Here is a 12,358-nt window from a genome sequence, read left to right on the forward strand (position 1 = left end):
TAGAATCAGTATCCTTTTTTTACAGTGATAAGTGAATGCCTCGATCTTCACTGGTCCATATTAGGCGCCCAGGTGATTTTTTCTGTATTTAATTTTTGCTAAATGTCTATCAAAGCTAATTCACTCTAGTTAGACCTCACGGTTAACCTAAGAGAGAATGACTACCAAACACAAAATGAAACTTCTCACAAGAAAATAAGCTCGTTATCAGCATGAAACAAAAAGTGGTCCATTTTAGGAGCCCTTCCCCTCAGGAGTCTTAGGTGTGTGTGTGTGTGTGTGTGTGTGTGTGTGTGTGTGTGTGCGTGCGCGTGCGTGTGCGTGTGTCAGTGTGTATGTATGTGTGTGTGTATGTGCGTGTGAGATTACAACTTGTTTGTACTGTGAATCATATTTTTCGCCCGATTCCCGATGTATATTCAGCGGTATTTTAATACTACTGTTTCCAATTAAATTAAAATAATCTTCAACTCTAACTGTGCAAGTGTGTGTGTGCATGTGTGCGTATGTGTCTGTTTATGTACGTGTGTCACCCGAGAGAGAGAAGAAAAAAGCCATCGAGAGATATCACACACACACACACACACACACACACACACACACACACACACACACACACACACACAAATGATTTTCATTAATTTTTTATTTTAATAATAAACGTTTACGTTTCATGACAATAAAGTATATTCTATTATATTCTTTCACATATACACACTTACAGTAACACACACACACACACACACACACACACACACACACACACACACACACACACACACACACACACACACACACACACACACACACATTAGTGCCAAACTAACCAGTTGTTTCCAAGGTTCTTTAAGAGTGAATGTTTGCAATTGTTCACGGAAACACAAATCCGAAAACCGCCAAAGTTCCACAGATCATACAAACTGCCTGATTATAGCTTTTTCAATCCATGTCTCACCTGAAGTTCATAATACCAACGACCACTTGGAATCGTCACCTACCGACATTCCAGAGATCTAGATCCACGGCGTGTAGTGGTAAGACGGGTACGTGTAAGTGTACCTGTACGTGTAGAGCTCTATGACTTCGCACGTTCTTGAAACTTGGTCCAAATTCTCGAACTGATCGAACAACGCGAAGTCACTTTAATGAAAGAAAGCCCGTCCAAACTTATATCTGATACTTCCCACTGCTGAGAAACTCGCTTTAGATCATTCTCTTATGAGTGCAAGCAAACTTCCAAGGCAAGTAACTCTCGTACTCTGTCTTGCGATAACAGTAGTTCCCCTTCCAAATTTTCTGAACTGAGTTGCTTGGACAAAAGAATGCAATCCGATGGTTAGTTTTCGACAATATTTCATTTTATAAACAGATCACACGCAACCAAGTGCACACATCTCATCAATTTAAAGAACATACAGCGGTTTCATACATTATTTTTCCCCAGAAAACTGAACTTCATACAGTTTTTAACGTTGGAACACGGGTGCAAAAGTTCGTCTGCTAGTCCCATTCGAAGAAAGAACATTTCCTAAGCGATACCAAAACATGAACAGAACACACACTATCTGCCCTTACCACCACAGCAGAATAATAACATTCCAAAACAGGGAAACTGACAAGAAGTGTTGACAGAATTGAATGATTTTCCCTGAACTATAAAACCGCGCATTATTCAATCGCCTGCGCAGGTAGACTGGTTGAGTGAATAGGATTCGATCAAACTTTCGCACAAACAACTCCTCTTTTCTTTGAATAAGTGAAGAAAGGAGGAATAAAGAGGTTACATACCTCTACGTATGTGCTTGAAAATGACGTAGATTTACTATTATGTGGAAAATTGCACTATTCCCTCTGACTTATTAGTGTGGGGAAATGTCTTCTCTCTTCGGTGCGAACAAATCCACCTACAATTTACCGTGTCATTTCTGAAAAGAGCACACTGTAATCCGCTAACGCTTACCCTACGCCTGTTCATGTTAGTTTACTATGCTGATATTGTACAAACGGTGAAAATTTAGAATCAAACGCATTCGTCTTCAGCACAACCACTCTCTTGAATCCATTTTACACGTCGTGTTCACGGGCACTCGTCGCGAGCTCGGCGGGATCAAAGTGGTCGGGGTCTGTAGAGCTAGGTTACATGCCGAGTCTCAGTGAATATTAAATAATGGTCGAAGTTAGCGGATCATGAAAAATGCGAGCTTCAGCGAGCTTTTTCATGATCGCGAACTGAGACCATTATTTTTAATATTCACTGAGACGAGGTATGTAACCTCTTTATTCCTCCTTTCTTCAGTTATTCAAAGAAAATAGGATTTTTGTGTGCTAAAGTTTGTTCGAATCCTTATCACTCAACTGTGATCGAGTGATTAATGCGCAGTTGTATAGTTCCGTGAAAATCATTCAATTCTGTTAACATTTCATGTCAGTTTCCCTGTTTTTGGACTAAAAGCAAGTACACAGTTATGTTATTATTCTGCTGTGGTGGTAAGGGCAGATATTGTGTGTTCTGTTCATGTTTTGGTATCGGTAAAGACATTTTCTTTCGATGAATTCAGTAGCAGACGAACTTTTGCACCCGTGTTCCAACGTTAAATACTGTATTAAGTTCGGTTTTCTGGGGCAAATAAAAACAAAAATAAATAAAAATAAGTTTTCGTTATTGTTTGTCTGTGCACTTAAAAGACCGTTGGGTCGATATATTTGTGAATGTATTGTTTTGTCAATAATTAACAAACGTTCCAACAACCTACCTTTCTTGTTTTTTTATTCTGAATTTGGGAACGTTGGCAGTCTCCTTGTGTTTAGATTTAGTGAATAAAACCGCTTTATGTTCTTTACATTGATGGTATGCTTGCATTTGGTTGCGTGTGATCTGTTTATGAAATGAAATATTGTTGAAAACTGACCGTCGGATTGCAGTCTTTAGTCGATGCCGCCGAACTACTCGTGTCGCTGGACAAAGTATGAGAGTTACTTGCCATTGGAATTTGCTGGCCTTGAACGTTTGTGCACAGCAGATCTGGATTTGGAAAACAACCAAACTCATTGATTTTAGATTGAGATTCATGTGTTCAACCCTGTAGTTGCTAGTTTAAATGCGGTATGTTTGTATTGTTTGCTCCGGAGATGTATAAATATAGGTTACACACTCCGAGTTCTGATTATCTTGCATATTTTCCCGAGGGTCGATTTTCAGGTATTACCGAGCCTTTGGCGAGGTAATACCTGAAAATCGACCAGAGGGAAAATATGCAAGATATTCAGGACGAGGTGTGTAATCTATTTATCCCATTACTTCGACGTTTTCATTAAAAACACTTACTTTTTCCACTAAAACCTGCCCGTGCCTGTTTTCAGCTTGCCAAAAGCCTCCGCAGTCGAAATTCATATCAATGAATTCATGCGCAAAGCTAGTTCCCATTTGTCAGCATAATGGACGGCGTCATTCGACTTGTATGTGGACATTCAGTCATTCATATTGCTTATAAAAAGGTCTGCTATCTGCTTTTACATTTTGAAAGTCATTTTAAAATATCCCTGTGTATATTTGACATCGGCTTTCGTTATACTCAATTCGGCATACCGGGTTTATATTTTTACCAGAATTGCGCACGATAATGGCAGCGCAACAAATTCAGTTCGGGCCGTGCTGGTTTGATCGTTGACCCAAGTCAGTTCGCATGCAGTGTTACTGTTTGTCAGTCGGGGATAGAAATGTTGGCTGTCATCGCGCTGTTCTGTTTCGGTTTTCACACGTGGATCATTTACATATTCAGTCGCCGGGTTTAGGTGAGCTAAAGCTTCAATACTTCGCCTGTTGTAGACGTTAAGCAATAAAGCTTGGAAGTTGTATGTCAGCACTGAGAGTCGGTCGCGGTACACTCGCTTTCTACTTTGTCCCGGTCTTGATTTTGAACACCTAAGGTTGGCAACATCTAACACCTCGCATCCTCTTCTCTTCCCCATATATCTATCTCCAACTTCTTTTCGTCTTCTTCTTTTCATTTTGATGCCACTCCCTCGTTTGTCGCTGAACCCCGCAGTTTACTCGACTCGGATTCACACAAGCCCGTCTAGCAGACGACAGTTCGAACAGTCTTGAACAGCACGGTTGCAAGCAGATTCAGCTATCAATCGAAGCAATACACTTAAAGCCAAAGCAAATAACCAAATGAGAAAACCTAACGTTTGATTTGACTTCATGGTGACTCTTCTGATAATGTTTTTGGCGTTGCATGGATCTGAACGGGTTCCCAGCTACGACAACTTTTCCAGACTGTTATGCACCGCAGGCATGCCTTCGACAATCGATGTCAGTTTCAGATTGAGTTTTCGAACTAGCAGGTGACTGGGGTGTTTTGATTGCTCTCTCTCTCTCTCTCTCTCTCTCTCTCTCTCTCTCTCTCTCTCTCTCTCACGGTTCTGTGTAGATGGCTGTCTGTGTAAAAAGTAGGGAGTATCGTCCCTTGATCCCACTCGCGATACTCGTTGAACATGCCTTTGACCATGCAGTCGCTTCAGCCAGCGAAATATCTCGACTCCGCTCTTTAAATCCATGCAGAATGTGCGTATCGTATGAAGTATTCTTTATTTTCTCAATATTGACACATGTAGGCCTGTACCTATACGTGATATTGACTTTGACACCATAAAGTATTTCAGTCGTATGTTGAAAAAAGTAGTCCATCTGTAAACTCTGAATATGCAGATGACCTCTATAAATTATTCAATTGTACTCTGAAATCAAAGACAATGACCAATGACAGTTGAGATCGAAACTCGGTTGTGATGGATAATTCATATGGTTGCGATGGATAATTCAGAATAATCACCTCCTCAGCTAACAGAGACAAAGAGGCAGGTCATGGGATAATTCGTACATTAGAGTGTTCGGAACTTTTGAGTCGCAAAAAGTAGATCCACAAAGTGCACCTTCTCAACCCATGAGCTGTCGAGGATTCCGGCCCGTTGTTGGGTAAGTAATTTTTGTTGTTGGGTAAGTTACCAAAAAATAAAGTTTACAGAGAGAAAGAAGCAGAGGGGGGAATAAAATGCGCTCTCAACACTACTACTAGGGGATGGGCTCCTAATATGGACCATTTTTTGTTTCATGCTAATAACTAGCTTGTTTTCTTGCGAAGAAGTTTCATTTTGTGTGTGGTGGTCCTTCTCTCTTAGGTTAACCGTTAGGCCTAATTAGAGTGAATTAGCTTTGATAGACATTCAACAAAATTTAAATACAGAAAAAAAAATCACAAATGGTCCATATTACGCGCCCAGGCTCCTAATATGGACCTGTGAAGAGGCCTTCACGAATCACTGTAAAAAGCTCCCTATACTTCAAAATATCATCATACAACTTAGTGTGCAAGTCAGACTAATTGAAATATGCTTTAGATTTATCTGTTTCGGGTTGCTGAGAGCATTATTTGAAGCACACCAGGAAACTAAAGAAGATTATGCAAAACAGCGTGAAAATAAGTGAAATTATCAACTTCCACAAAAAGAGAACTATTTGTTATATTGCCAGCGAAGCTGGAGGTATTCCACGAACGCTATTCTGTAATCGACTTGAGAAATTTTCATACCGATGCTGTGTCGTACCAGATTTACACGAGTTGTTTTTTAAAATATTGAACTGCGAGCGAAAGCGAGCTGTTCACTATTTGAAAAAGCAACGAGTGTAAATCTGGTACGACACAGCAAGCCATGTAGTATTCTGTTTATCCTACATACTGTACTTACGTGTATTTCACTGAAAATGTCCTGCAGTCGAGGCAGCTATATTGCACGATCTGAAGAAACATGGATCGCATTTGTTTGCTGAGTAGCAGGACCACTGAAAACAATGTGAAGCAGTTGAGCAGAAGTTGGTGGTTTCCAAGTTGCTGCTCTGAAGCAACTGCCATCTCCACCTCAGGGTCATCAACGATGCAGTTATCTTTTACAGCAGCAATGTCAGGGGGCAGCGCTGATGTTGTCTCTCTGCGTCTGCCTCTGGTTGAAGGCCAGACTGCGGTGTCTTCATACATCAAAACTCGATTCACCTGAAAAGGAGAAAGCCAATGAACACATTTTTATTTTTTTTATTAAATAAACAAATATTTATAAAAAAAATTTTTTTAAAAAGCTGTAACTTTCACAGTAAACTAGATCAAGCAGGATGAAACAAACTAGATATATCTATACATATAAATAAAAGAGAGTGTCTGTCTGTGTGTGTGTGTGTGTGTGTGTGTGTGTCTGTCTGTCTGTGATCGCCAAAGCTCCGAGAAGGGAGGGGGCAGGAAGACGATGTCGTGCATGTGCACTCCTGTGACTGTGAAGATGTGCACCTGACCGCCGCTGCGCTGCCAGCCCTCCAATCCTCCTCCGCCCCCCCCCCCCCCCCCCCCCCGAAGAGAGAAACTTTTAGTTGTGGCTTGGCTCTTCTAAAAAAAAAGTAAACTTGCCCCCCCCCCCCCCTTTCAATCCCCAGATCCGACCTCCCCACCACCACCACCACCCCCATTCCCACCACCACCGCCGACTCCACAACTACCACTCCCACTTGCCCTACATCACCAACACCAACCCAACCACCATCCCCAGCACCCCCATCATCCCCCATCACCACCACACCAACCCCTTCCTTACCCCCTAAAAGAAAAAAGAATTATAGCAATCTCGATGTCATCACTGCATGTCTACTAAAACGGCTACATTTCGTCTACAACACATCAAAGCACAAGCCGCGTCTGCATCCCTCAGCAGGTTCACGTCATATTCCGGAGTATTCAGATCAAAGCACGAAGCCGCGGCGTACCAGCACGATTGCAAAACTTAAGAGAATTCTCATGCCCTCGTACAGATAAAACACTCGAAAGAATTACACGCACTTGTCACACACAGAAACAGATTGCATATAGATCTACACTTGATCATTCAAAACAACAATCGCGCTTTCTGTATATGTCTCTGAGAATTCACACACGCACACACTAGTCTTGTCCCGTTGCACTGGTTTAGTCTTGCGAGTTGGTATCGTCCACAAACTGTAAAACAAAACAAAAGCACATGTATACCCTTAAACAAGTTAACGTTAAACTCAAAGAATTGTTTACAGTAAAAGAACGAGATAATGATAATGTACCCCACATCACACCTGCAGTCTACTGTTTCTTTTTTTTTAAACTAAAAAGTTAGAAAAACAGCAGCAGATTGATCATCATGAATTTTATGTGTGAGTGAGAGAGAGAGAGAGAGAGAGAGAGAGAGAGAGAGAGAGAGAGAGGAGAGAGAGAGAGCTGAGAGTGAGATCTATGTACACTGTGAACACACTTAGAAATGGCACAGTGGTAAGACATTGCGATAAACAAGGTAAACACGACTTTAGAAAAGTGACAGGACGCCGGGCGCTGTGCCTCGCTCTTTACTCGAAAGCGCTCTATAATGCCACGGTCTATTTCTGAAGCAAATCGAACACGAAGTGGACTACTGCGTTCGTCTGGGAAAATGTGACAATGTTGCTGACAGCTAGGTGCCATTGTTTAATTTGAAGCTTTGAACTTCCGGCGGAAAGGAAGTCAGACAGACAAAATACATTCGTGTCACGCACAACTATTGGTAATTCTGAATGAGTCCATCTCTCGACAGAGGGGGGCTCGCGTGCTCCAACATTATAATGAGCCAGTACAAAATTCTGCAGAAAAAGTGTAAACAGGTTTTCTGCAGTAAAACAACACCACCGTTTTACTGCAGCATTCTTGATTTCAATTTTACTGCAGTAAAATGTTTTGCTCCAGAAAAACCCGTTGCTTCGGCGAAAGATGACATTATGCAGAAATGCTGCAGAAAAGACAGTTTTTCTCCAGCATTTCTGTTTTTCTGCAGAATAACTGAATAATGCCAAAATGCTGAAGAAAAAGTGTAAACAGTTTTTCTGCAGTAAAACAACACCACCGTTTTACTGCAGCATTCTTGATTTCAATTGTACTGCAGTAAAACTGTTTTACTGCAGAAAAAAAACGTTGCTCTCGCGAAAAATGACATTATGCAGAAATGCTGCAGAAAAGACAGTTTTTCTCCAGCATTTCGTTTTTTCTCCAGAATAACTGAATAATGTCCTAATCCGCCAAGAGCCAGTACAAAATGCTGCAGAAAAAATAAAAACAGGTTTTCTGCAGTAAAACAACAGCACCGTTTTACTGCAGCATTCTTGATTTCAATTTTACTGCAGTAAAATGTTTTGCTGCAGAAAAAAACGCTGCTTCGGCGAAAGATGACATTATGCAGAAATGCTGCACAGAAAAGACAGTTTTTCTCCAGCATTTCTGTTTTTCTGCAGAATAACTGAATAATGTCATAATCCGCCAAGGATAATACAGCCCGTCGGATGCCTGGAGAGTGCTCCAGATGTTGTGACTGAAAAATCTGTCTGCAGGTTCAAGAGCTCCTACTCGCTGTATCATAAATCCACAGTGAGAAAACCGCTGTCGCATTTACGCACTTTGTCAACAGTAAGACCATAGTTTCATCAATCTGTCTGCTCTCGCAGAAGAACTATGAACTGTTTGTGTGTAAGTGTGTGCACCATGAGTGTGTGCGTGCGTGCGTGTGTGTGTGTGTGTGTGTGTGTGTGTGTGTGTGTGTGTGTGTGTGTGTGTGTATGTGTGTGTTTACAATTAATCTATCCTGTGAATCCTTTTTCCAAAATTCCCAATGTATATTCAGTGGTATTTCAATACTACTATACTGTTTCTTATTAAATTAAAATAACCTTCAACTCTAACTTTGTGTAGGTGTATTTGTTAGTGTGTGAGTGTATGTGTTAGTGTGTGTCACATGTGTGTGTGTGTGTGTGTGCTTGCGTGTGTGTGTGTGTGCGTGTGTGTGTGTGTGTGTGTGTGTGTGTGTGTGTGTGTGTGTGTGTGTGTGTGAACCAGAGAGAGCGATCGAGAGATCAAACACACAAACGCACACGCCTTTATTTTCAATTTTTTTTTTATGTCCAATATAAACAAGAGGCGAAGCCTTCAAGGCTCACGTAAGAAATCGACAAACAGTAACACAAACTCAATCACTCCGTCACACACACACACACACACACACACACACACACACACACACACACACACACACACACACACACACACACACAGTAAGCATAGGTGAAACTGTGCAAGAAAGCGAGAGCCTGGATCTGCCAATTAGTCACGGCCCGCTCACAATAACAATGACCGAGACTTTCAGTACTTCCTTTGCGTGACGTCTAACCCTCTTACGTCATAATGTGACGTCTTCAAATAGTTTCTATCACACACGTCAAACACTTTTGACCGAGACGTAATCTTCTTATGCGAGCTTTATCCATAGACTCGGAAATGTTAAAGTTTCTATCACACACACACGCACGCACGCACGCACGCACGCACGCACGCACGCACGCACGCACGCACGCACAGACAGACAAAGTTTATCATCGCATAGGCTACACTTACGTGAGCCAAAAACGCTCGCGCTGGACCCGAGTACTCTTCAGACATTCACACACACACACACACACACACACACACACACACACACACACACTCTCTCTCTCTCTCTCCCTCACTCCCTCTCTCTCTTTCTTTCTTACACACACACACACACACACACACACACACGAGTACAGACTCATGCACGCGCACGCACACACACACACACACACACACACACACACACACACACACAAACAGTAACACTAACACATGTGCACAAAATGAACACACACACACACACACACCGCGCGAGAGAAAAAGACTACAGGGAGGCATTGACGTCAAAGACTTTCGACCGTGACGTAATTACGTCACTATTCTTGGTTTACGGTACCATTCGGCGGCTTTGCTACGAGTATGCCATAGTCTTGGTTGGCCGAGACCTTGCACCGTTCTATGAGCCGAACCACAGTTCTATCCCACCGCGAATTCCGCCCGTCGTTAAGAGTCGTTTTTGTGATTTATTTCGCATTTAGGTCCCAGGTAACATTATGAAGTTTTAATACGATCAATCGGACCTATTATCAAGTTAGTGTATCAACTTTTGAACGAACTGCGCCCAGTAGTTTTCCAGCAATAAGCTGTTAAGTCGAGACACACAGACAGACAGACAGACAGACACACAATTAAAGTCTGCTGGACCCTAGTACTAGCGTACTCGGGGATAAAGATCACAGCATATATGCGCCAAAATCTAAGTGAAAAAGGTCTTGTGTGCGGAAATGCCTTCTCTCTTCCTTGCGATATGAAAAGAAAAGCCACCCACAATGTACCCTTTGCTTCCTGAAAACAGCACATTGAAATCCGCTTATGCTTACCATGTTAGTTTACCATCCTGAAATTATACAGACGGAGAACATTTAGAAGCAAGCGGAATCCATTTTACACATCGTGTTAGCTTTAGCAACAATGTAGAACAATCATGGAAAACCTGTGACGTAAAAGCTCGATTTGATCACGGACCAGAATGTAGGTCCGTGATTTGATGAAGATACATACTTGTACAGGGTACGTCATAGCTAGGTCGTGGATGAAAACTCTGACGTAATTTCCGTTGTGACGAAATTCTCCGATACACGTATGTTCTCTTCTGCTTGTTTAACTTAACGTGGCCTAGATCAAGAGCGTTCTTCGTGTCACTGACCTCCATGCACCTGCCAAATTCGAGGAGTTCTCCACGGACAGCGACAGACATTCTGCGTATAGGGACTGCGTCCTCTTGTGGCTATATTTTGTGTGTGTCAGGCAAACCTCGACCGTTTTCAGCTGGAGACTGATTTCAAAGGTTGGGAAGAATATTAGGATTTACGCTAAATTGTCGACGACAGCGCTTTAAATTTCACCGAGCATTTCAACTAAAAAGTCGACAAATTGTGTTAACAAACGACCAGAGCTCCAAAACTTTGAGCAAGCATTCTCCCAGCCTTTGGGGGGCAAAAGAAAGGAAGACGACATTTAGAAAGCACCGCCAGCTGGAGCTCTGAAAGACAAAAGAAAGACCTCCAGCAAGCATTCTCAGATTTCTTTGTAGAGTAAAAACAAAAAAAAAGACGCAGCTTCGCCACAAAAAGAGATTAAAACTATTCAGCAAACATGACAGCACGCAGCAACATCGCAATCAACCACCCAAGCACCTCGATACCGTTACCACCAGCGACTTTAGAGAACTCTGGCACCAGTCAGGTCAACGGGCCACTGCCCACCATACAAGCCTGCAGCATTAGGAGCGTCACAGTTTTGCAAATCGTTGAGAGCAGGGAATCGAAGTTCAGCAACCCGTTATCAGCACAAGGCACTGCCACGACGACGAACAAGAGAGACTACAGCACAGAGTCAGCAGTAAGCAGACCGCCCAGCCCTACCGCGCCAATACAAGGAGAGGCGCCCAACGATATGCTCATGAGGATGTTCAATGCGCGGTCCGAGCAGCTGACGGACTCCTACAGGCCTAACGTGCAGGTCAACTCAGAGGCCACGGCGGAGAACAACCTGAAGCTCCTTCAAGAACTGTATCCTCCAAACAAGTGTGGTGCTGGTGGGGGGCTGACGAAAGTGCGGGCGGCTGGGGTGGTAGTGGAGAGAGTGTGTCACTTTGGGAAGAAGATGTTGTACAAGCACGTGGCGCGCTCTTTGTCAGTATCATCAGTATCGTCAGAGGGTAAAGGGTGTTTAATAATAATAATAATAAAGTGTATTTATATTGCGCCTATCCCTTACAAAAAACTAAAATATTTGGCTCTAAGCGCATTACAACATGTGTAGGGACTTGGTACAATCAAGTCTGACAAATACAATAACACAATATCAGTCGGTCTCTTGGGTAAAAATGGGAAAAGCAGCTTCGACATTTAAACACTGCTACTAAAAAAAATCCTCTAACAATGCATACTGCTTTACAATATGCATTTATGTATAAATATAGTTAAAGAACATCGAGTTAATAGGAATTAGAAAAGGTTCTTATGATAAAACTATCTAGCGAACGACGAAGAAGAAGAATAAAACTATCAATGTCAATGTATAACAAGTCATTCAACGTAAATGGCCAAAGAACAACAACAAAGCAATGATGATAAAACAGTTATACTCAGGAACTTTGAATGATAAACAAGTCGCGTAAGGCGAAATTACTACATTTAGTCAAGCTGTGGAACTCACAGAATGAAACTGAACGCACTGCATTTTTTCACAATGACCGTAGTCCGCCGCTCGTGCAAAACGCAGTGAAACTGACGAGCCTGTTTTAATAGCGCAGTAGTGGTTTTGCTGTGCTGCATAGCACGCTTTTCTGTACCTCTCTTCGTTTTAACTTTCTGAGCGTGTTTTTAATCCAAACA

The 12,358-nt window shown here is 42.2% G+C and overlaps 2 protein-coding genes across 3 annotated transcripts in view; one reads left to right on the forward strand and one right to left on the reverse strand.

The window, feature by feature from the left end:
• LOC138966193 (actin, cytoskeletal 3-like) overlaps positions 1 to 12,358 on the reverse strand; it is a 46,104-nt gene that overhangs the window by 25,800 nt on the left and 7,946 nt on the right. The window contains exon 2 of the mRNA XM_070338322.1: positions 5,749 to 6,050. The gene's annotated coding sequence lies outside the window, so the exon portion shown is untranslated. The remainder of the gene's footprint in view (positions 1 to 5,748; positions 6,051 to 12,358) is intronic.
• LOC138966194 (uncharacterized) overlaps positions 10,643 to 12,358 on the forward strand; it is a 30,424-nt gene continuing 28,708 nt past the window's right edge. For both annotated transcript variants that reach the window (XM_070338324.1, XM_070338323.1), the window contains exon 1: positions 10,643 to 11,530. In XM_070338324.1, coding sequence (XP_070194425.1) covers positions 11,115 to 11,530 — 416 coding nt within the window. In that variant the 5' untranslated portion in view covers positions 10,643 to 11,114. The remainder of the gene's footprint in view (positions 11,531 to 12,358) is intronic.

This window comes from Littorina saxatilis, linkage group LG5 (assembly GCF_037325665.1).
Source record: "Littorina saxatilis isolate snail1 linkage group LG5, US_GU_Lsax_2.0, whole genome shotgun sequence".
In the NCBI taxonomy this organism is placed as follows: Eukaryota; Metazoa; Mollusca; class Gastropoda; order Littorinimorpha; family Littorinidae; genus Littorina; species Littorina saxatilis.